Here is a 22,466-nt window from a genome sequence, read left to right as displayed (position 1 = left end):
GCTTTTCAGATCTGTGCACTCAACATGCTGAAGGAGAGCACTTGTTCACATCATTTCAAAGAAGTGAGCTAGAGAATCTGGGTCCCAAATAAATGTCTGCTCCCTCTTTTCCACCTCATCACACACACTCCCCCCACCTTTAAGTTAGAGTCTAGCCTAAAAAAAAGAAAGAAAAAAGCCCCTAAGAAAACCAAGATATAAAAGCCCAAGTACAAGAGTGATCTGGCTAAATTTACACTTCAACTTTTGAATACAGGGATTCAATTATGTCTGGCACCCATAACATATATAGTTGAATGTTGTGAGTAACCCCAGCAGGCAGCTAAGCACCACAAAGCTGCTTGCTTTTTGGAGAGGAAAGGAAGAGTAAAAGCAAGAAAACTTGTGGATCGATATATATCTGTCTATGCACTGCAGGGTTTTTGTTTGTTTTTTAAATTAAAGGAAGGTAGATGATACATAGACTGATATTTTTAGTAGAAACAATTGCTCATCTCCTGGGTTGGGTTGTTGGGGGAAAAGGTAATGGGAATCCTATACTTGCAACTACATAAAAAGTCAGATTTGGGTCAGGCATAGGTAGCATGTGTTAGCTAAAGCCAACTTAAACACAACCACTGGAGGAAAAAACAAACAAACAAAAAAACCCCAGAAAACCCAAAAGCCTGAATTTCCCTCTTCCTATAACTTAGCTTCTTGTTTATAGATACCTTGACACATCTGTAGCCGACATTTTCTTCCGAAAAGTGAAGGCCATTTTTTTCCTTCCTGAACTTTTTGAGACCTCCTGCAGGTAGACTTTGAGATGGTCCTTGATCTTTAGAAGCCATGCCTGTTTGCCTCCCAGTTCAGTGTAAGACTTTGCTCCATGAGTGAAAAATCTAATGCAGGTCATGGCAGCACGAACGTGATCCTAGAAGAAATACACTGAACACTAAGATGGACCAAAGTACACTACCTTCACTAATCCTTGTCTGCACTCAAGCGCAGACTAAAGCAGGCAATACGCTATTTTCTTTAAAGGAGTAGTTAAGCTACTGCAATGCACCAGATCCATGCAAATGCAGAGCAGGTCAGCTTCAGTCAGGCTCAGGCCTTCCTATCTGGTTTTTAGGACTGGAAAGCAGCAAAAATATACCTGTCCATCATGCAGATTTACACCAAAGTAAATAACCAGAAGTCTATTCAACATTTTACTGAAAGATATGGCACTGACTCTCAATCTTACCTTCATGAACTGTTGCAGCTCATACAGAATATGGTAGTAGTTCTTTCTCTGCAAGTATTTGCAGGCTGCAATCAAGTAGACTCCCCAGCTCTCCAATCCTGGATCAATGGTTTCCAGCAAGTTCTCCAACATATGTAGTTTTCCACTTTCATAACTTGGAATGAAGATCCCTTCAATGAACACTTCCGATGGGGATTCCTACACAAACATCAGAAAGGTAGCTTGAAGCAAAGCCACTGTGGCTTGTTGATCTTCCTTATATAACATAAAGGAGTATTACGTGACAGAGATCATAAAATTAACAAATAATTTAGGTTGGAAGAGATCTCTGGTGGTCATTTGGTTCAAACCCCCACTCAAAGAATGGCTTCCAAGTTAGGTCATGCTGCTCTGGGCTTGTTAAAAACTTGACTGGACATGACCAAGTAAAGCAATTCAATAGCCTCTCTGGGCTCCAGATCCTATATCTAAACATCCTCACTGCAAAAAAAACCCCAAACCTTTTCCTTATATGTGGTTGGAATTTCCCTTGCTTCAGATTGTGTCCACTGTCTCTTCCTCTTTTACTGTACACATATGAGATAAGCCTGGCAGAACCATACACCATTTTCTTTGTTTCCCTAGATTTCTGTCCTCTGGAACGTGATCCTGTATTCTCTTATATTCCTAACAGTTACAGAAGTGCAAACATGGGTGTTTGATTAAACAAACAATACTAAGAGACAAAGCCACGATAATACAGAGTAAAGTGTCTACTGTTATCAGCATGTTGGAATTCAAAATCTTCCTTGTCCCTTCTGAACTGTGTAACAACAGTCCCAGATTTTCAGCTTTGTAGAAAAAAAGATAAAGTGCTGTTGATGCAGAGGCTCAAAAAAAAAAAAAAAAAGCACTTTTCTACTTTCTAGAAGGCACTGTTTCAACACAATGGGGAAAAGAGATTAAACACAAGATGTGAAGACCAATGTTTTTCTTTTTATTGTACTGAATTCTTGTCAGTCACTGGATAGTTCATATTACAACATTTAGGACCTCAGGAAACTTCTGTGCAGAGAAACACCCAGAATGCTGCATGATGCTTATTACCATCTTAGACTGGCCTTGAAGTCTTCTTAGCTACTTCTCAAATTTCCATTTAAGTGGTGGTAAATTAGATTACTCACCTTATTTAACAAGTGAAGCAGTGCTTCTCTCATACAGTCATGCCTCATATAAAAGCTTATTATTGACAGATTAGTGCCATAACTATGTAAATAGAACAAGCACTCTTGATAGTAGCTGTTGTGTTGAATCTTCCCCTCGCACATCATCTCCAGAGACAAGCTTCTCGTTCTCAGTGTTGCTTCAAGTTCCCTCAACGTGGCAAAGTAATCATCATCCTGCCATTAAAACAGAGAATGAATAATAGTTAATGACTAAGAGGAAAACTTTATTTTAAAAACAACAACAGAAAAGCTTCAGGGCTGGGTGACAAGGTCTAACTGAAAAGACATATCACTTCAGAGGGGTGAGACTCCAGTAATGCTTTTTATAAACACTAGATTGGAACCCTCCTATCAACAGAGGTGCTGAATGTTGCTGTAGCTAGCACAGCTATTTCCAGGGAGGGACAGGAGGCTTGTTTATTTAAACACAATTCCACTGTCAACAGCTACTCCAATAGCCTAGTTCAAACAGGCTTTTTTATTCTCCTAAAATATGTATTACTAACAGGTCTTTCATCGCTATGATTCTGCAGTTACTTAGTACCAAAAGTAATTTTTTGTTGCCTAATCAGAACTTCCAGAGCTAATCCCAAACCATGTAACAGTGCTTTTTGACAAGGAAAAAAGAGTGGGACAGCATTTGTAAATTCTCCTCTGAATTCCTGCAAAGTTATCAGAGTTTCAGTAAAAAAAAGGGCATTACTGCAGCATCACAACATTGTTGGAATTGAGTTTAGTTTCCTCAGACCGTAGCAATAACATGTTATCCAGTACAGCTTCTTTCCCCTCCACTGAGTATACCCCAAATTACTGTAAAATCCCATGATCTGGTTCTCAGCCACCAATTCACTATGAGGAAGCAACTAACAAATTTGAGGAAACAACTAACAATTTCTCAACAATATTCAAGTCTGCAATACGCAATCACGACAGAAGAAGGAAAGAAACCTAACACCTGATATTGTAAGATGCATTGCTATAAGATGTGTATTAAAACATCAATACTTGGCTTTGCTATAGCCCTTCAGAGCAGACAGAAGACTCTTACCGCAATGAGTATGGGCTTCACTGTGGACTCAAGGTACTGTATCACATCCTGGACTAGCCTTGAACCATGGTTCAGCTGGTTTAGGTCCATAGGTGGCTTTAAACATCGGTTAAACTTCTCTCTTGCTGAACTTAAATTTCCAGCTTTAAGGCAAGCCATGCCCCAAGCATGCCATGCTCCACCTGGATCCAACCCAGATTTGGTAGAAACCTAAATTAAAAATTGTTTGTTAATATTGCAACACAGTCCCGGTACAGAAAAACTAGCTTATCATCGCACAGTCTATGATTGTGACCTTTCAATTCCTAAAGGACGTTTTAATTGTACTGGGAAACAAGGCCCTTACCCTTCCCTTCAGCAACCTGCTCCACAGCAGAAGGACTTCTCAGAAATTTTTCTCCAGATAATTATTTCAGATAATTATTTCTTCCTTATTTAAAAATTTAATCCCAGTTCGTAACTGTTTAAATATTGTCCATTTCACACATCACATCTATGTGAACTCAGGAGGGAGAAAAACAAAAGCCACTACAAAAGCATTATTAACACTGACATCCCTCCACTGTCATTACCTCTATAGCTAGTTGATAGTACTCTGCTTCCAGAAGCCGATTTCTTAATCTTGTTACTGCTGCAGGGAGAAGAATCTGATCCAAAGATGGTATCGGACAGTAGGCAGCAGCAACCAAAATATTCAACACATCCACTTTGCTGATGTAGCTAGGAGAAAACAAAAAGGTTAAGCAAATACATACACTTTCACTATTATCATATACTTAAAGAACTTTCTGTCCAAGACAACTCTTAGAACAGTGGTTCCTAATCACCAGTATATCAGGTTTCTCTATCATACTATCCTATTCAGACTATTTTCTATTGGGGTTTTTTGCCACATTTGATTTGATTTTTTGCCACATGATTGCGGATGCCAGCTATATGTTACCAAACAAAAATGGTACTTGTGAAATTTATATGTTACACCTGCCACCTCAAGCTCTGTAGGACAAAACTTGAGGAAAGTGTAAAATCCTCATTCTCAGGAAGTGCAGGTTTAAAATCCTATATTGAAATATAGATTGAAAGCAGATACACAATACCAGAAGTAGAATATTTACCCCAGTCTTGGTGAATTATTTATCCCTACTCTGAGAATTTTCTCAGTAATTACGTACTTGAATTTCTACTATTTGAACTCTTACATTATTCTTTATATTCTTTATATATTCTTATATTTATATTCTTTACATTGTGAACGTCTCTTCTTGTTTAAAATGTCCACAGTACAATCACAAAACAACCCTCCCACCCTCCGCTCCCCAGTAAAAAAGGATAATGGTCTCAACAGTACCTCAATACATCCTAGTGAACATCTGATAAATCACCTGTCACAGAGAGCTAGATCCTGGCTCCTTCCAGCTTTTACAAACATCATTTTGGCACTGAAGAGCAATTGTTTCATGATGTCCATAAGGAGACCAGCATCCACCTCAGGATTAGTGAGCCCTTGGGACAATCTGCAGCAGTGCTCTATCAGTTGGTGGCCACACACTATGCTATCACTGTGCAGGCTAAGGATGGCAATACACAAGGAAGAGCTGGGAGCCTGACAATTAGAGAAAAGACAGAGTAGCATGGGTACTGAGGTAGTTCTGCAGGGAACTGCTTATATTGGACTCTCTTTCTCCAGACCTCACCTGTTCGTAATAAAATTCACTGCGTACAATTTCATTCTCCTCTTCATTCAGGGAAAAAACCCATTCAAGCTCAGTTGCCTTGGGTATTCGCACCACTGTGGAATATTCATTATTAGAAGTTTCTGCAGGCAAAAGGAAACACCAGGTAGAATCATTGTATAAGCAGCAACAAACCTCGCTAAGGACACATCATGCAGAGTATTCCTATACTCTCACAAAACAGTCATTTGTAAACCTCTCATTGTGCCACTTCCTGCCAGTATCACACGTCCAGCACACAGATTACAGAAACATTTCCATTTCTAAGCAGGCTGCCAAATTGCACCTAAACTTACTCTCACTCTTACCAACAACCTGTCACCAAAAACTGGCTCCAGTAACAGGTTTTCAAATGATTACCCAACTTATCCCTCTGGACATCAAGCACAGCAACCTCCCCTCTTTAGCCTTCCCTCAGTCAAGTTATTAAATATTTCTGAGCAGGAGGGAAATGGAAACATGAGAGCTGTGGGTTACAGCTAAAAAGGGAAACTGGAGAACCAGTTGTAAAAGAAAGGGTAAATTGACTTAACTGCCTGTACCTTCTTTTTAGAATTCAGGTTTTTTGAACATATAATCCAGCAGCTTTAAGACAAAAGATTGCGAGAAGGTGAGCTAACTCCTTATGTTAAGTTTTCATATAAAATAGTACTGCAGAAAACTGGAGTTTTGATCAAATGATTCAAGAAAAGTAATTTCTGTGAAAAGTATTTTTCTTTCCTCCAGATTAAGGAAGTTTCTGTTTTGAAATTAGTAACCCAGAATAGCTACAAATCCAATATTGTCTGCCATCTGAGTGCTGCTAAGAATGCACAAGCTCTCTGATGCTCAAGTTTGCGACTGCAGTTCCTGGCAGAAAAACAATGGCCAGTCTCACAATACTAAGAAATGGAGAATAATGCTAGTTTGTTTTCTCTTGATCAACTTCCTCTTCTCCCTGGAAAAACTTAAAAAGACTCAACATTCAGTTTTCTAGATTTCACAGAAGGCTTGTTAGAGTGTTGAGTAACTCTAGAACTGTAGGGTGAATAAAAAAAAAAAGAAAAGAGTTATTTCTAAATTGAACTGGAAACTGGAATAATTAGAACAAACCAGGCTCCAAAACATTTGGTAAGCCTTCTTCACAGTCTCATCAGATAAGTTAGAAAAGCAGAATAAAACACCTTCCCTCTTAAATCTGAGGATTTCTATACTGTTCTTATTCATTCCTGCTGAATGAATTGTATGGGCCCAGTGGTGTGTAGCAATGTTGAAGGCAAAGGGAAAGATCTAACCAGAATCAGCAGCTCAGAAACTGCATTTCTGCTGTTTCAGTCTTTTAACAAAGGTAGCAATAAAGCAAACTTCTGTCAACAGCAAAAAAAACCATGCTCAAATAGCCCATAATACTTAAAAAGCAACAAGTAAGGAAAAATATTTCCATTTGTTTTGTAGCACAAATGCTGTTTTTGCACCATGTTACACATTACTGCTATAAGCACTTCAAATAACACTGTTTTGGTCTGCCAGAATTTCACATCAGTGTAGGAAAATTTCGCAGAATCACCTCAAACACCAGACTAAGCAATAAACAGTAAATACCTTCTAAGGAAAAATGGCAGAGAAAAAGAAAAAATTTAGTTTAATTTTGTCTTTATTCCTGAAGTGTTATGATATTAGATGTGGAAATTGAGGCACCGAAGAGAAATTACTAGTCCATATTCACACAACCAGCAAAGGAGATGGAACTCAGGACACAACGAGACCCATGAGAGGGGCCTCATCCTGTACTAGGATATGCCAGCCAGCATGGGGTATCAAACACCACAGCGCACTGCAGTGGTATTCCAGGTTGTACTATCATAGTTTGTAAAAACAGGCTCACTCAGCACAGCTCTGTACTGGGCTAATTAATTCCTCCTCTCACTGACTGTTTCTAGTATGCAACATGCCTTCTCTAACTGTTGTTTTTCAGTTTCTTCCTTTAATCCCCATCCAGCACATTCAATATTGGCTCAGACATCTCTCCTAAATCTCAATTCCCATTCACAGAAGTTTGGAATGCTCAATTTCAGCCTGCAGGTGTGAAAACCATCAGTGATATTTTGTAACTGAAGTTTTGATCACCCTTCAGCTGCAACTAGATGTATCAGCTTCCTAACTCTTAACCCTGCTGCTAATGGACACTTCAAAAAAAAAAAAAAAGTTGTTTAACATTACTCCATTCCTCACCTTCCATTTGGTCCTGATGTTCTTTTCTGCTGTAATAAAATGAGAGAAAGAAACATCATGCCTACTCCAGCACACACAGGCTTGACAGGGTCACAGAGAGTAAAACTCACTCTTTGCAGCTGCACTTTTCACCAGCTGGCCTAACACACACAGCAAATTTTGGTCCAATTCTCAGCTTAGAGCAACCACATCACGAAAATCCATCATCACAGCTGCCCCTTTTATTAAGGGCAATTTCAAAGCCTATCTAATCATGAACTTGCTCTTGAATCCCCAAGCGTTCAAGGAGTTGTAATCAAGGGATTACGGAAAAACATTAAAACACTGATATGTTCAGCAGAGCTAGTCAACATGTGATGTTAATCCAGGAGCTGAGTAAACTGCAAGAAACTTTGTCACACTGTAGCAGTTTGTGCTGAATATGTTTTGCACCAAAGCATTCAATTCTTAGGTTTAATGCTCAATTGATGCTTAAAGAATTAAAGACACTGTTGCCTGGCTCTCCAGTGTTCTTTCAAATATGAAAAATAAACAGAGGCATAAAGAACACCCCCACACCTATCACACCTGAAAATCCCAAGAGCTGGAGGCCAAAAAGCTAATGTGATAATATTATCCAGATAAACCCAAATGCTTATTCCTCTCTCATTCCATTCATGTACTCTACTGTGTACATGAAATTGAGGAGAACTAGAAGGGAAGGACTTACGTGCTTGTGTCTTGTATCAAGCCAGGCAGATGTTCTCTGTTGTAGTAGCTATAGCATTGATCGCATACGCGAGACAGATTTTCTCTGCAAGCTTCTACTGCCATTTTCTTGGTGGAGCAAGAGCTGCACACCAGCCTGCCACAGCGCCTGCAGTGATGGCGCCTGTTAAACTAAGCAAAAGAGGTCATGGGTGAGCAACAGAAAGAATATACTGAACACCCCTCCTGTATCTGCCTCCACTCATGAGTAAACTTACCCCACTTGAAGAGAGGAAACACCATGCATGATAAGGCTTTTCAGAATTATACAATGATTGATTCTCACTGTTATAATTCCTTTCTGGAGAGGGCATGGCCAAGAAAAAAAACCCCAAACCCAGAGACAGGTATTTAAAACATGTTTGCTGGAGTCTTGGGCTTTTCCCTATTTAAATTGTCCCTATTTTGATCACAGCACTAATTAGATAATCTCTTGGAAAAGTCAGAAGCTGTAGATCGTCTTTCTGACACCATGTCAGTAATTTCCAAATTCAAAAGCAACAGATGCTTTGAGTAAAACAGTACTGTTTCTATTGCTTAGAAGATAACAGACTGCCAGCACACCTGCAAAACTGAAAATTAATCTTGTCCCTTACAGCACCAATGGAGTTGCTCAAGTACGCTATGAAACAACAGCTTTTAGAAAAGTGTAACCAACAGCAAAGATTGCATTTTCTATATTGGTAATCTGAATTATATGATGCTCATGTTACTTCTTGCCAGCACCGTCAACTAGACAGCCTTTTGAAATATTAATACTGCTATTATTACATATTTTGAGATCTCATAGTTGTCCCCTCTCTGATGATCAGATTTCCTCTTGAGGCTCTATCACTTCACAGGACTCTGCAAGGAGCTAACTGTTGCCAGTCTCCTCAACTACACTAAATAGAAACTAATGGTTAAATATCAAAGGACTGGCAATCTTGTCAGGCCTATACTGATGCAGACAAACTTGCTAAAGTAGCTAGCGTCTCTTAGGAATCAGAATAGGAGCAAGTGTACATATTAAGGTCACAGTTCTAGGAATGTCTGTACTTCGTTTTTGCTCCTTACCATAGTAAAGCGTTCAGTTTTGCAAACCATACATATCGTTTCAGTGTCATCACGTATCCATTGCTGCTTTGGTGGCGGCTTCTCAGGAGGCACAAATTCCTGAGGAAACAAATTCTGCTGCAGACTTCTGTCTCTGAGACTTGCAGATATGGTGACACCTTAAAAAGAGCCAGACCGAGAAAAGCATGGAACGGGATTTAATAGAGTCTTGAATACCAGAAAACACTACAGAGCTACTGAGGCTGTAAGATCTTTATGGCTCACAAGACTACCATTATCTTTCAATCAGGCATGGCAGAATAACATTGTGTAAGGAATATATATGCTTTAAGCTAAAATTGTAAGACTGTAAACTTACAGTACTTCAATATTGATAAGCAAGAGTACATACTTATTAGTAGACCTTCACCATAACAATTAGAGAAGTATAAGACAACTTGTCAACATCTGTTCTTGTATCATTAGCAGATACTTAGAGGAGGAAGAAAAAAAAAAATACCCCAGTATATGGTATCAAAAAGCAATATAGCATCAAATGTAATCTTAAGGATATCCAGTGTTGACATTCCTGAAGACTAAGACTTTTCTTTGTTATCTCAGGAGAGGTGTGGTATGGCTAGCAACACCATATCCCTCCCTGTTCTGGTCCCCTTTACAATCTACTGTGGGGAAATCAGTTCGAAGAGGCAGGAGTTTAAGTCTTCGGCCTTCGGGATCTTTGACCTTGCCAATGAAATACTCATTGGATCAAGCTTACAGTATTAGATAGGCTTTTAGTTTATATGACGTGAGCCACTTACACTACAGGCTAATTAAAAAGTTCAACATGTTATTGCAGCCCTGCAAGCCACCTTCTGTGTACGTGAATACTAAACTAAAAAAAAAAATCTCCATTCCAATAAAGCTTACTCATGTTCATCCAAGTAGACACTAGATTGCAAAGGAACATTAGAAGACAATGCATTCATATTTTGTAACAACATGCAGATACTAAACTGACCATTATGAGAAAAACTGAAGAGCTATACAGCCCAATCCAAGATGCTGCTGTTACTTCATGTAGGCAGAGCAAGAAGAGTCTTCAGTTCAGGATACAGAACCAGAGAACAATTCAGACACCCTAAACCTCAGATCAGGATATCACTGTGCAGCTCTAGTTCAGGCCCATCACTTGCTAAGAATCACCAGCCTCGGATGTCTGAGAATATCCTTTGCTAGTCATTCCCTGAGAGCACAGACTGTGCATCTCTCACAAGGTATATCCTCCAAAGAGTGCATCTCTTGCATTAGATGCTGAACACAACCTATAGAAGGATTTGTGGTTGTTTAAGCCACAAATATTCTTCAGTTGTTTTGGCTTAAGTTATTTTGTTTCTTTTTATTTGTGTTGGAGGACTGCGAGTGGAGCCTCTCAGACAATACGAGGTGTGCTATTTCCCTCAGGTCACAAGAGGGATCCTAGAAAAAAATAAATTCAAGGACCAAAAGAATGATGGAAAAAATACAACACGAATGAGATTTCTACTGTAAAACCAAAGTTAAGATCCAGAAGAAAAAAAGTTACTGAGCAAAGAATAGGAAGACAGGGAGAAGTACCACAATGATGGGCTTCCAGACAAGCTCTGCCTATACACCCAGAGAGAGAGTACGGAAGTCAAGACACAGAAAGATTAACCTGCAGCACCATTCATCTGCTAGCAACCTAGCTGTGGCAAAGAGATAATTTTATTTTTCCTGAAGATGTAGTCCTGTTTCCTATGGTCTGTTCAGGCTTGTTTTTTTCTGTAGGGTCTGGAATGGAAAGGTTTTGTGCTATTTTTTCAGGCGTTTTGTAGATACCTACCAAAAATAAAAAAAAAAGCCATACACTTCTTGTTCCCCTTTAAGTTTTCTTTTAATTGGGCCCAAAGCGCCAAACTGTAGAGAACTACTAATCTGCATTAAATGTGACCCAAGTTACTATTAAAGAGTGGGACACACGTACATAGGGGATAAAACAAGTAAGAACAGGTTGAAAGAAAATGGCACCAAGGTCTTAACCTTACCAGTAAAGCTGACGGGAGATAATTCCGATGATCCCGATTTAGACAGTGCTTCACACTCCAATACCTGATTGAGACTTTCTTGGATACGTATCAGAGAATCTAGGATAAGGAAAAAAAAATAAAAATCAGAGAACAATACTGGCCACACATCTACCTGTTTTTACAAAGATCAGAGGAATCCATTCACAGGAGTATATAAGAATGTCAGCACAAAACAGGACTAGCTATGTAATTACAAATTACTATGTTTTCATGAAAATTAGCACAGAACAATTAATGAAAAACTATATAAAATTCAATTACCTAAAAAACAGATAAAGGGATCCTTATTAAAGCAATGGACTACTGATAGGCACAGGAATAATACAGCAGAGAATAAGTATCAGATGTAAAAAAAATTAGCTGATACAAGATGCTCATGGCAAATATTAAATGCTTCACATCCCAGTGGAAGGAACATCTTGCAAAGTTATAGGTCATTTGGCAGGAAAAGATAGGCAAGTTTGATACTTTTATGTTAGCAAGAGCTGCATCTTTAAGTCATGAAATGAAGTCAACATTTGGAAACTGGCATAAAGCAAGTTAGTACCACATATGTAGGTATAAATAGATACAGATAGGTACACATGCCATGCACTTTTAGAACAGCAGAACAAGAGCACTGGACTTGATTTGCAGCACCCTCTCCTGTTCCTGTTCTAAAACCCTGAAAGGAAAGAGCCAAATACAGAGGAATCAAAGACAACATGGATGAGAAGGGACTGGCAAACCGGAAAGGAGAACCGTGCAGAGAATGTTAAATAGAACTACAAATTTAAACGTCTTTTATACGAAAAAAGGAATAGGACTATGGTAGGAGGAAAGACTATGGAAGATTAAATCCCCATTCTATTTGGGAGAAAATGCGGTTGGCTGCACGTTTTAGAACTGCTTAAGTCATCAGTGACTTTGTGGTAAACAGGAATGAAATAAAATTGAACAATATCCTATAAGAAAAGAGACCCCAAAAAGGAGCAACAGAGGAAAGTCTGAGAAACTTTTGAAGCTGTTGGTCCTTGAGAACATCTATTTACAAGAAAGGCAAAGACTTTAGGAACATGTTCTGCACTACAGGGAGACTGGAGGCACATATCTAAAAATGTTGTGCCACAATTGGTGAAACGATTCTGGGGCGAAATTGGCCCTTCTTTCCCAAGTGAAAAACAGCATTCTCACGGACAGTCACCTGATCTCTTTTCTTTTAGTGTGAAAGGGAAGTTGAGAGCTTTTTCTGCATACTTGGAGAGCAAACTGTCAATGTCTTCTACAGTAAAACCAATTTCCTGTCCAGCTAAGAGTTGGTGCAGTGTCTGCACAGCAACAGCTACCCAGTCAACCTTCATATTCATAAGGAGCTGTTCCAGCATGAGCAGTGGCCTGGAGGAGAGGTGGAAGTAGTTAACACGGGAGAGCTCAGGTAGAGTCAGCAGCACCTGAGACACAAGGGAAAAAAGCGTATGTTAAAATTATACACTTTCAAATCTGTGTTTCTATGAGATTAAAGACAAGAAACTAGCACAGTAGCTTATGCAGAATATGGAATAACATATAGAAGCCAAGAAATGGAGGTGGGGCTTCTCAGACCTATTCCTACTTCTGCTACAGAATTCCTGAGTGGATTTGCAGAAATTACTTAGCTTCCACTTTCCCATTCTACAAAACACTGCCTCATTTCAGTGGCAGTTAAAGAGTGGAAAGCATTTTGTGACCCTGTGACAAATATGTTGTAGCAGGGTAGAGCACATTCTCTTATTAAAATAAGCTTGTAGAAAGAGTATTAGCCCAATGCTTATCCTTCCATCATTTGAGGAAACATCGAGAGGAGAAAATAAGAGCAATTCTCCTGAAGATGGAAAGTGTCCATATTAACTGTCCAAATTAAATCATGTCTTCAAAAGGGACAAGTAAAGAAACAGGAAGCCCAGCAAAATACTCCTGTGGCACACTCTGGAGCAAGCTGCTATTTGTAGTCCTACAACAAAATAGACATTACCAAAAGCACTGCATTTTGTTTACATATAATGCATTCAACTAAGGTAATCTCCTGGTTAATGCATCTATTCCCAGCCTGAGTACAGAACCTGTATGACTTCTGTAAAGGCAATGGCCGTCCAAAACCAGGAGTGATACTGTCTACCTTTGAAAGACACTGGGAGAAACATGCCATCTAAGTGTCAAAGACCACCATACAGGTGGGCATATGTATGACACCTGGTGTCACTGACGCAGAGAGTAAGTTGAGGATGCTTTCTTTTTCACTTGGGACAAAGATAGCAACTGTCCTGATAAACATCACAATTTTATTTTATTCCACCCCCACCCTCTTTTAGCCTGTGCATTCCTCCACTCCCTACAGCTCAAACAGAAGACTGCTCTGTTCATATTGGGAGCTACGACCACCCCAAATTATAAGAACTGCAAAGATGGAGAAGAGGAAGAGAAGTTTTAAGCCATCTCTAACTTTCCTTTGGAACCTGAGATGCAGGATCTTAGACCTGATACGGTGAGAATGCTCTGGTAAAATCTACAGCCCTCCACTACAGTCTGTAGATCTACAGCCCACCACTAAACCATGTCCCCAAGTGCCTCATCCACACATACCTCCAGGGATGGTGACTCAACCACCTCCCTGGGCAGCCCATTCGAATGCCTGATAAGCCTTTCGGTGATAAAATTTTTCCTAATATCCAATCTAAACCTCCCCCGGCACAACTTGAGGCCATTTCCTCCTGTCCTATCACTTGTCACTTGGGAGAAGAGACCAACACCCACCTCTCTGCAACCTCCTTTCAGGTAGTTATAGAGAGTGATAAGGTCTCCCCTGAGCCTCCTCTTCTCCAGGCTAAACAACCCCAGTTCCCTCAGCCGCTCCTCACAAGACTTGTGCTCTAGACCCTTCACCAACTTTGTTGCCCTTCTCTGGACATGCTCCAGCACCTCAATGTCCTTCTTGTAGTGAGGGGCCCAAAACTGAACACAGTATTCGAGGTGCGCCCTCACCAGTGCTGAGTACAAAGGTACAATCACTTCCCTAGTCCTCTCTCTCTCCCCACACACACATATATTATGTATATATTACGTATTATAAAATTACTTATATAATTATGTATCACCGTTAATCCCACAATGCAGGATTTTTACTCACCTTTGATCCCATATAGAGTGCCTGGATTTCATTACGGCGTGCTGTTGTCAGATTTGCATAGAAGTGAGCTGTGAGGTAATCAGCCAAGAAGTGAGAGGCTGCCAAGTTCGGATGCTGGTCAAGGGACTGTTCACTGATGGCAAGGCAAATACCAGGGTCTTCAATTCTTTGTAAAAGCTACAAAACTCAAACAAAATACAGTGAATCCCTACTGCATTCCTGGAAAGTAGCCTTTATAATGGGCAGTCTGTGACAGATTATTGCCCTACAATGGTCCAGCAAACAAATTAACTTGCACAAATGTCTTGCACATATAAGGATGATTTAGATAATCCATTTATAGACTACTCATTGCTTATCTGCTCCATTTATTAATAAAAATTTTTTAAAATTAAAGTAAGCAAAAAATTAAGCAAAGAAGGAGACAGAAGGTGTAGTGATTAGAAGTCTCCACTTTGCCTCCAGAATATTTTCAAAGCTACGCAGTCTGAAAGAGCCTGCACTTTATTTTACACCGTCTGTTATTAGCAACAGCTCTATAATTATTAAAACCAGAAGAATTCATACTCCACTAACTTGGGCACTGAAGCACAACTGACCAATTCCTGTTATTAGTTTCACTTTAGGTTCTTCTGCTTAAGCAGAACAGAAACGCTTCATCAAAATTTTTCAAATAAAAGGGGCCTTATATGTCTATTAAAGTGACATTTATGCTATTAGGTCCAACAACTAGATTGCCAAGCTGGATTTTCACATAAGCAGAACAGGAGGGAGCCAGGACCCTGAAAGCATATCTAAGCAAATAGCATCTCTTAAGGAACCAAAAAGGCCATGAAAATGCACACAAAGAAGGCAAAGAAAACAGTTCTCAACTTACTTGACCTACGGATGTAAGGCTGAAAGAGTCTTTCTATTACCTGCAATGCTTTTTCCATGTTTCCCATCTCCAGTAAGTGGAGAAGGTGTTCACGGTGAAGGTTGATCAAGTCTTCTCTTGGGACAGGATACAAGTGCCCCCATTCCTCACACAATTCATAATCCTAAAGAATTTTAAAAAAAAGTAAAAATAAAAAATAAAAGAAGGACAAACTCTACCCTCTCTGATACAACTGTTTCTCACAAAGTTCTGATCAAATTCTCAGGAAATTTTGTAGCTTAGACACCTCTTCCACAGGCAAAAAGTAAATAATTATGTTGTTAAGGGGAAGATGATGATAGTCAATTTTGTCAGTCACAGCCTGCATTGAGAATACCTTCTCATCTCACAGTAAGCAAGTTGGCTTTTCAGAGAGACACTTTTAAAGCCAGCCAGATCTACAGTATTAGTACTTATATAATAATCAAGCCTGTTATTATGCCAAAAGCCATGCTATTAAAGTCCTCTAAATTCTAAGAGAAAAGAACAGGCTGTATCTCAGAGTAAGAGTTATAACTTAAACAAAAGGATTATTAACTACATGTAAATCTTGACATTAAAACACAGATCTCTATTTGTTTCTGTAGCACCAGACTGAATAAAGGAATCCTTCCTCCCAAGGTAATCTCCATTGATCAGTGGTCTAAGATGCTATTTCAACAAATTTACCTATTCAAAGTTTAATGCATTCTAATTCAACAAAATTCACATAATGATGCCTAACCTTTGCTTTCAGAATGATATTCATGACGGCCTGGGGGTCATCAGTGCAGGCTTTTTTCAGATCCTGCCAGTCATTCCACAATGGTTCATTTTGCACGTTCAAAATCTGAAAAAGTTAGTATTAGGGTAGCACAAACTTTAAAAGCTTTATCTACAACAATCCTTAAGTCTAATAAAACAGCTGAGCTGATCACATCAAGAGCTGCTTCATACAAAGAAAAAAGTCAAAAAAGAGACACGCATTTAACTCTAGCCCTTTTCTGGGATGCACTTGCACGCAAAAAAAGACTACACAATTTTCTCAGAGATATGAGTCTACAAAGCGCATTTGTAAGGGAAGGTTTTTAAAAGACTAGATGGCAGTAATTATGGATGAAAAAGTACATGTATACTGCAGACATTGCTAGCACTAACAGAGAAACTACTGAGCTAACTGTCAGTTAGCAGAACCACCAGCAGACAGAGCTCAGCAGGGATTTATGACTCCTTTTTTTTTTTCCCCTCTGTTTGGCTTTTCAGTCTGTGCTCAACTCCAGGCCAGCTAGTCTGACTTAACTTGGGTATCTGCACTTCCCCGCAGTTAGAACTGACTGCAATACAAACACACTTATTGGACCACTAGTCTTGTATACCATGCCTAGGTACATCTGCACCTCTCAAGCTTATAAAATGATGAATTGCCACTGAAAGCTGCCAGAGGCTCTAGCATTTGTATAGAATGGAAAACCAAATACTTTGGAAAAAAGTGGCCTCACACAAACGTTCATGCCTAATCATGTTTGCAGACCTGAATGCTAATAGGAGGGTGGGAAAGTTACGAAGGATAGAAGCAGAGTGTTAATTGGATACTAGAGCACTGAAAACACATGAACTGTTTTCGATGAAAGACTTGAAAAGCTACTATGATCAAAAAAGAACCAAGGGCTAAAACGTTTTCAAAGGGCAAGCATATTTGCTCCCTGATGCCTATTCCATCTCACTGGTTACTTGAAGAATGACTTTGTACCTTTTGATAAACCTGAAGTTCTTTCTTCCTGCTCTGCAGACTGGCTTTTAGTTCATCAGTTATGCCCAAACCAGAAATGCAGTAAGCTAGGATTTCCAAACAGGCATCAAGGGGCCATTTGTCCAGACAGCGCAGGGCCAGCCTACTTCTCAACGCTGCATTTTTTACTGGAAACAAGTATTGCCAACCATCCTTATCTGCAGAGGAAACAAACCGCTAGTTTGAAACTCAGTTTCTATAATTTGGAAAATAAAAAAATCCTCATCCTCACTGGATTGCACCACCAAAAGAAACAGTACGGTGCTGAAAAATCTATGCAAGACTAGCAACAAGCATCAGATTCTCGGGAAGTAACCAAAGTTAGCATGGGTTACTTACTATCTTTAGACTCCAAAAAGCACTTCCTTTTACAGGATACATCATCCATGTATGACAATGACACTGCTGTAAGATGCTCCATTAACAGTACTATGATTAATGTCTCCTGATGTATTCAGCTCCTCACATAAAAAACACCACAGATGCATTCTAGTTCTCTTGTACTGAATTGACCAGGATTTGCACATTTGCAAAACAGAAACTACACCATCAGAGAAAGCAAATTTAGGATGAAGGAAGGGAAGTGATCTGTGTCTGTCTTTGGACTTGCCCAAGGACCACTACTTTAGTTTCAACCTCCTGATCCAGGCTGTATTCTTCATTAAAAAAAAGAAAAAAAGAAACAGATGAAGGGAAAAAAGCCTGACTTAATCCTTTTTACCTTCAGCAGTTGCACAGCTCAGCACAGCATCCTTCACATTGACCAGCTCCTCCACATCCTGACTGTACAGATCCAAGACCTTCAGAGCTCTGTCCCAATCCTTTGCAGCAAGAGCTTGTTCAAAGACTCCCATTAATACCTTAACAGCTGTGGCAGAATGCAGTCCTAGGAGAACCAGAGATATGTATGTCTTGCCAGAGAAGACAGTAGCCAAACTGCTACCTTCCTCTTGCTGATTCTGAAGTGGCTCAAACATAGCAAGAAGAAATCGTTCCAATATTGGGAACTCCTTCAACAATGCCTCACACTCCCTGGAAATCTGTTCCAAACCTAAGGGCACCTCCCGTTTGCCCCGAAATTCCATCCAAGATAAACTTGATTTGGGAATTTTCTGTATATTAGATGCACTTAGACATGCCACTGTGGCCATTAGCTTCGACTGAGACTTTAGGAAGTCCAGGGAGGAAGCAGTGAGTGTGTGCTGGCTCAAGTCATTCACAGAGGATGGGGCCTGAGTGGAGATATCCTCAGAAGTCACTGCAGAATTGTGAATAGGTATTTCAACATCTGGCAGGCAATGGTAGGCACACTGGTGTGCTAAGTTGCTGATGTTTGTCAGAAGAGACTTTGCCTGGCTGTTTTGCCTTGCACTGCACAAGGACAGTGGCTCACAGCAACAGTTAACAATAACTTGCTGCACATTCAAGTTCAACTCTTCTTTAGCCAAGAGAAAAGAAAGCCTGCAGGATTGAAAACAGAACTAGCTTACTAAGCACATGTAAAAGGTACTTTACAATTACATATTTTCATAAATATTCCAAATATTTTGTGAACACAAGCCCCCTAGTATTATTCACAGGTACATACAGGGAAAGAGTACATATCCTATGTTTACTCAGTATGAAAAAACCTTATACAGAACAACATTGATAACTCAGAGGTTATACTACCATTCCTTTAAAGAAAAGGAACTTACTCCTCAAACATTGACTTTTACCTAAATGCGACATACTAAAACGGTTCACCATTAGTGCTCATCTTTAAGAGCTACTTTGTCAAATCAGTCACTTTGCATGCCAGCCTAATTTAGTTATTTGTGATGTAAGGACCTTAGATTATCCAGTTTACCTACTGACCAGGGCAATAGCCAAGACCAGCTGTATTCTTAAGAAGCCCTACTGGTCTATTTTATTTTATTACGTTGCTAAGCTGCAAGTCCACTGCTCTGAACTGTCACATATTCAGTTAAAAAAAATCCACATAGATGCACACTCTCTTCACAACAGACAGTAATTGTTAAAAATATGGAGCCACAGTTTTCCCTATCAAAAATCTTCACGTTGGCAGAGAAGCCACTGACTAAGCCCCTCCCTCCACACCAATCCTTGCAGCATTAAGTGATTGGCTGGTGCGACACAGCACGCTGTACTACTTGTGCTAAGCAACCAGAAAAGAATTTAATTCTGGCTGACGTCCAAAGTCACCAACATCCAAATAACCTATAGAAGTATATAATCTGAAAAGCACCAACCTGTCAGGATGAACTTGTCTCTCAAACACAAGCTGGGAGAGCAGCTGAGATGGACTCTGCTGTAACAGTATGAAAGGGTTCCCCACTTTCACTTCTGCAGATATATCTTTAGGAAAAAAAAAAAATCAGAACATTTATTATAATACAAACACATTAGCTGAATACACCAAGTCTTATTTTAGGAACACAAATATTAAAAGCCTGAGTCTGAAACCTCTTTGACTAAATTCAGAGGTCCACACTCACATTAGTGTGGTAAAACCCAGGGTAAATTGCAAGGCTTTTGTGATTATGATATGCCTCTCAAACTTGGTACCACTGGCTCACATTTTACTGGACCTATTACCAAAACAGGTAGAGTGGAGAGTCTCTGGCCTTTAAGAGAGATCTAGGTTCAAACAGTTTAGCAAGTCGACTTCACAAAGACATGTTTTGGTGAAAGTTTGGTGAGAGACAGAAAATGTGCAGTATTGGTTTCTGAGGAGTCTCTGGATGTAGATCAGTAAGTCCATGCTCTATTCAAGTCAAAGTGAGCAAAGACAGAGGGAACTCACAGATGTACAGATACTTTTACAAAAGGAGTAAAACCCTGGCCACTACTGCTGAAAAGCCTTTATATCCACTACTGAGTTATGCCGAGTAACTCTGAACAGATTCTTATAAGTTTACCTCTTCCTTTTATCTTCCAATAAACTAAAAATTTCCCCAAAACTCACTCAGCCCTTAAATATTATGCATTTGGTTTGGCTTTGGCAGTTAGTCAATGAGGATTGAATCATCTCCATAGAAAAGCTAACGGTTGGCATGGTAGTGACCTGAACTGAACCAGCATGTCTGAAAACAGATCTTTGCCCTTTTTTCTTATCCTCCTGGGAAGGTATTCTCCAAAATCAGTACTGTGGTATTTTACATTAGTGCAGCTCAATTAGTGTCAACTTTAAAAAACAGACAAGTGTTTTTTCTCCTAGCACAGTGAATTGTTCTGTTCTTCTGACAGCTTTATGTGCTGATGGTGCATTTCTTTTCATGGACCACCATCATCTGCCGATTCTATGAAAAAAATTCTGCCTCGTTACCTCTACATAGCCTTCTACACACTCTCTTCTTATCCCTGTGGAGCAGCAGGGTACTGGTTGCCTCTAAGGAAGCTGAAAAGTGCACAGCGTGCTGATCCACTGGATGAAAAAAATCAATCTCTCCTTACAGGGTAGTGATCAGAATTTCTGGAGGTCAGGGGTTTGTCTAAACGAGGTGCAGAATCTGGGTCAGTAGTTAACATTTCTGTTCTCATTTTCCTACTGCTATCAGCTATTTTTATCTTAGCTGTAGGTGGCCGAGGTGTTAAGAAACAAAATAAAAAAAAGCAGTGCAATGATCAGTTGAAATCAAGAGATCTGACTACGCACAGGTAGTAGGCACGTTTGGCAAGGAAACACTTTTGCGTAATTATTTTCTAGAATTAGGCCAGGCCGCACAGTCTGGGTATCTTCATCTAGGCTCAGACTTTCCAGCAGAAACCCCTTACCTAGCTCTGCATTCAGGCTTCGTAGCACAACAGCAGCCAGTGTAGTGATGTAGTCAAAGAAGGCCTTCACAAAGTTCGTCTCTGTGTTGCTCTCTGGCATGGTTTGGACATGTTGGTCAAGAGTTCTCAGCAGGAGCTGTGTTTGTTTCCAAACCAGGTGCTTCTCCAGCTCCGTAGGTTTGAGAGAGGCCTGCTCCACCAAGGTGCCAAGCAGGGTCCCTTTAGAGTCTGGTTTAAGAGAACAGACATACATACAAGATTCAAGTAAGTATTAAATGCCAAAAAGAAAGAGGGAAGGGGCAAAGAAAAAAAAAAAAGAGAGAGAAAGAGAGAGAAATGCTTTAGTCTAATTTCCTCTCTGCAGTTACAGATCTCAACCTGGGCATTATAATTTTATTGAAAGCAAGAGAAATTTTCACAGCAGAATAAATCAATGGTTCATCTAAATTAGTAATCACACCTCTGAGAAGTCAGAAATATATTAAGACAGGCCTAAAATATACCTTGTTGTGTGTCATTAACACATAAGCTTATTCTAAAACACATATGTTTACCAGTCATTGTGCTCCATAACATTTAGCCCCTAGAGCTCTCCTAAATTTTTGGTCATTAAACATACAAATTCTTTAAATATTTTACAAACACCTACATGCCATTTAGAAATTTGGTGAATGGAGGGGGGAAAAAAAAACCACACATAAGAAAACACCCCAGTGCTATATAATGAAGAGAGCTCTGAGAAAAGGCAACTGTGGAAGACTTCTTCAGGAAATGATGAGATGTTTTGTGATAGCCCTATGAAAGGAAGGTATTATTATGTTACAATAGTTTTAAGTTTATCCCCTTTTTGTTAAAAAAAAGCAACAGTAAGGATACACCTGATTATCTTTAAGTAGTCAGGTTAAAATACACTTAAAGAATTTCTTGTTAGGACTGAAGAAATATAGGACAAATAACCTCAATTGTACTCATTGATATTTTCCTTTCTTCTCTGGCATGTTCACAATTTTAGCTCTGAAAACAAATGCTCAGAATAAAAGAATTACAGATAAATTTTACTCTTTGCCTTTATGATTTTAAAAGTATATATTTATGCATATGTCAAAGAGCAATACTACTAGATTTATAGTTGTCTGGACAGGCCAAACCAAAAATTTAGATCCATTTGCCAGTCTTCACAATCACAAAACTAACTCACCCACAGAACGTTCAACACATGTCAGTGCTTTTAGGATTTGATCCAGATTTTGTGATAAAACAATTTCATTAGTAATACTTTCTTCAGTCAAGGCAGGGTAGCAAGCTTGCAGAAGGTCGACAATACTGCATCGAAAATGACTCCCTACTTTCTCATCTGAGACCTCTACAAAGAGGGAGAAAGAAACAGCAACTATAACAAAGACAGAAATATTTTTGCACAGAAAAAGGCCCACAGAACCAAAATTCTATTATAATACAACTAGTGTGTCAAATTCAAAGTGCTTCAGTTTATTCAGAATTAAGCTTGGGTCCCCCCCTTGTTTTTGTTTTAAATACTAAGCTAAAAAT

General features: G+C 39.4%; 1 protein-coding gene across 1 annotated transcript in view; it reads right to left on the bottom strand.

Annotated features, from left to right (window-relative positions):
* The window catches only part of ZFYVE26 (zinc finger FYVE-type containing 26), a 46,377-nt gene that overhangs the window by 4,536 nt on the left and 19,375 nt on the right, over positions 1-22,466 (bottom strand). Inside the window, exons 17-36 of the mRNA XM_059819174.1 lie at positions 22,117-22,281; positions 20,919-21,146; positions 19,394-19,499; positions 17,863-18,602; positions 17,103-17,299; positions 16,098-16,202; positions 15,375-15,497; positions 14,458-14,634; positions 12,499-12,745; positions 11,274-11,372; positions 9,229-9,386; positions 8,135-8,304; positions 7,426-7,454; positions 5,176-5,297; positions 4,864-5,084; positions 4,054-4,201; positions 3,482-3,691; positions 2,392-2,607; positions 1,229-1,426; positions 711-913 (exon numbers count right to left, since the gene is read on the bottom strand). Of these exons, the coding sequence (XP_059675157.1) occupies positions 711-913; positions 1,229-1,426; positions 2,392-2,607; positions 3,482-3,691; positions 4,054-4,201; positions 4,864-5,084; positions 5,176-5,297; positions 7,426-7,454; positions 8,135-8,304; positions 9,229-9,386; positions 11,274-11,372; positions 12,499-12,745; positions 14,458-14,634; positions 15,375-15,497; positions 16,098-16,202; positions 17,103-17,299; positions 17,863-18,602; positions 19,394-19,499; positions 20,919-21,146; positions 22,117-22,281 (3,862 nt within the window). The remainder of the gene's footprint in view (positions 1-710; positions 914-1,228; positions 1,427-2,391; positions 2,608-3,481; positions 3,692-4,053; positions 4,202-4,863; positions 5,085-5,175; positions 5,298-7,425; positions 7,455-8,134; positions 8,305-9,228; positions 9,387-11,273; positions 11,373-12,498; positions 12,746-14,457; positions 14,635-15,374; positions 15,498-16,097; positions 16,203-17,102; positions 17,300-17,862; positions 18,603-19,393; positions 19,500-20,918; positions 21,147-22,116; positions 22,282-22,466) is intronic.

Source organism: Gavia stellata, chromosome 7, assembly GCF_030936135.1.
Source record: "Gavia stellata isolate bGavSte3 chromosome 7, bGavSte3.hap2, whole genome shotgun sequence".
NCBI lineage: Eukaryota > Metazoa > Chordata > Aves > Gaviiformes > Gaviidae > Gavia > Gavia stellata.
This window is presented reverse-complemented; position numbering and strand designations above follow the sequence as displayed.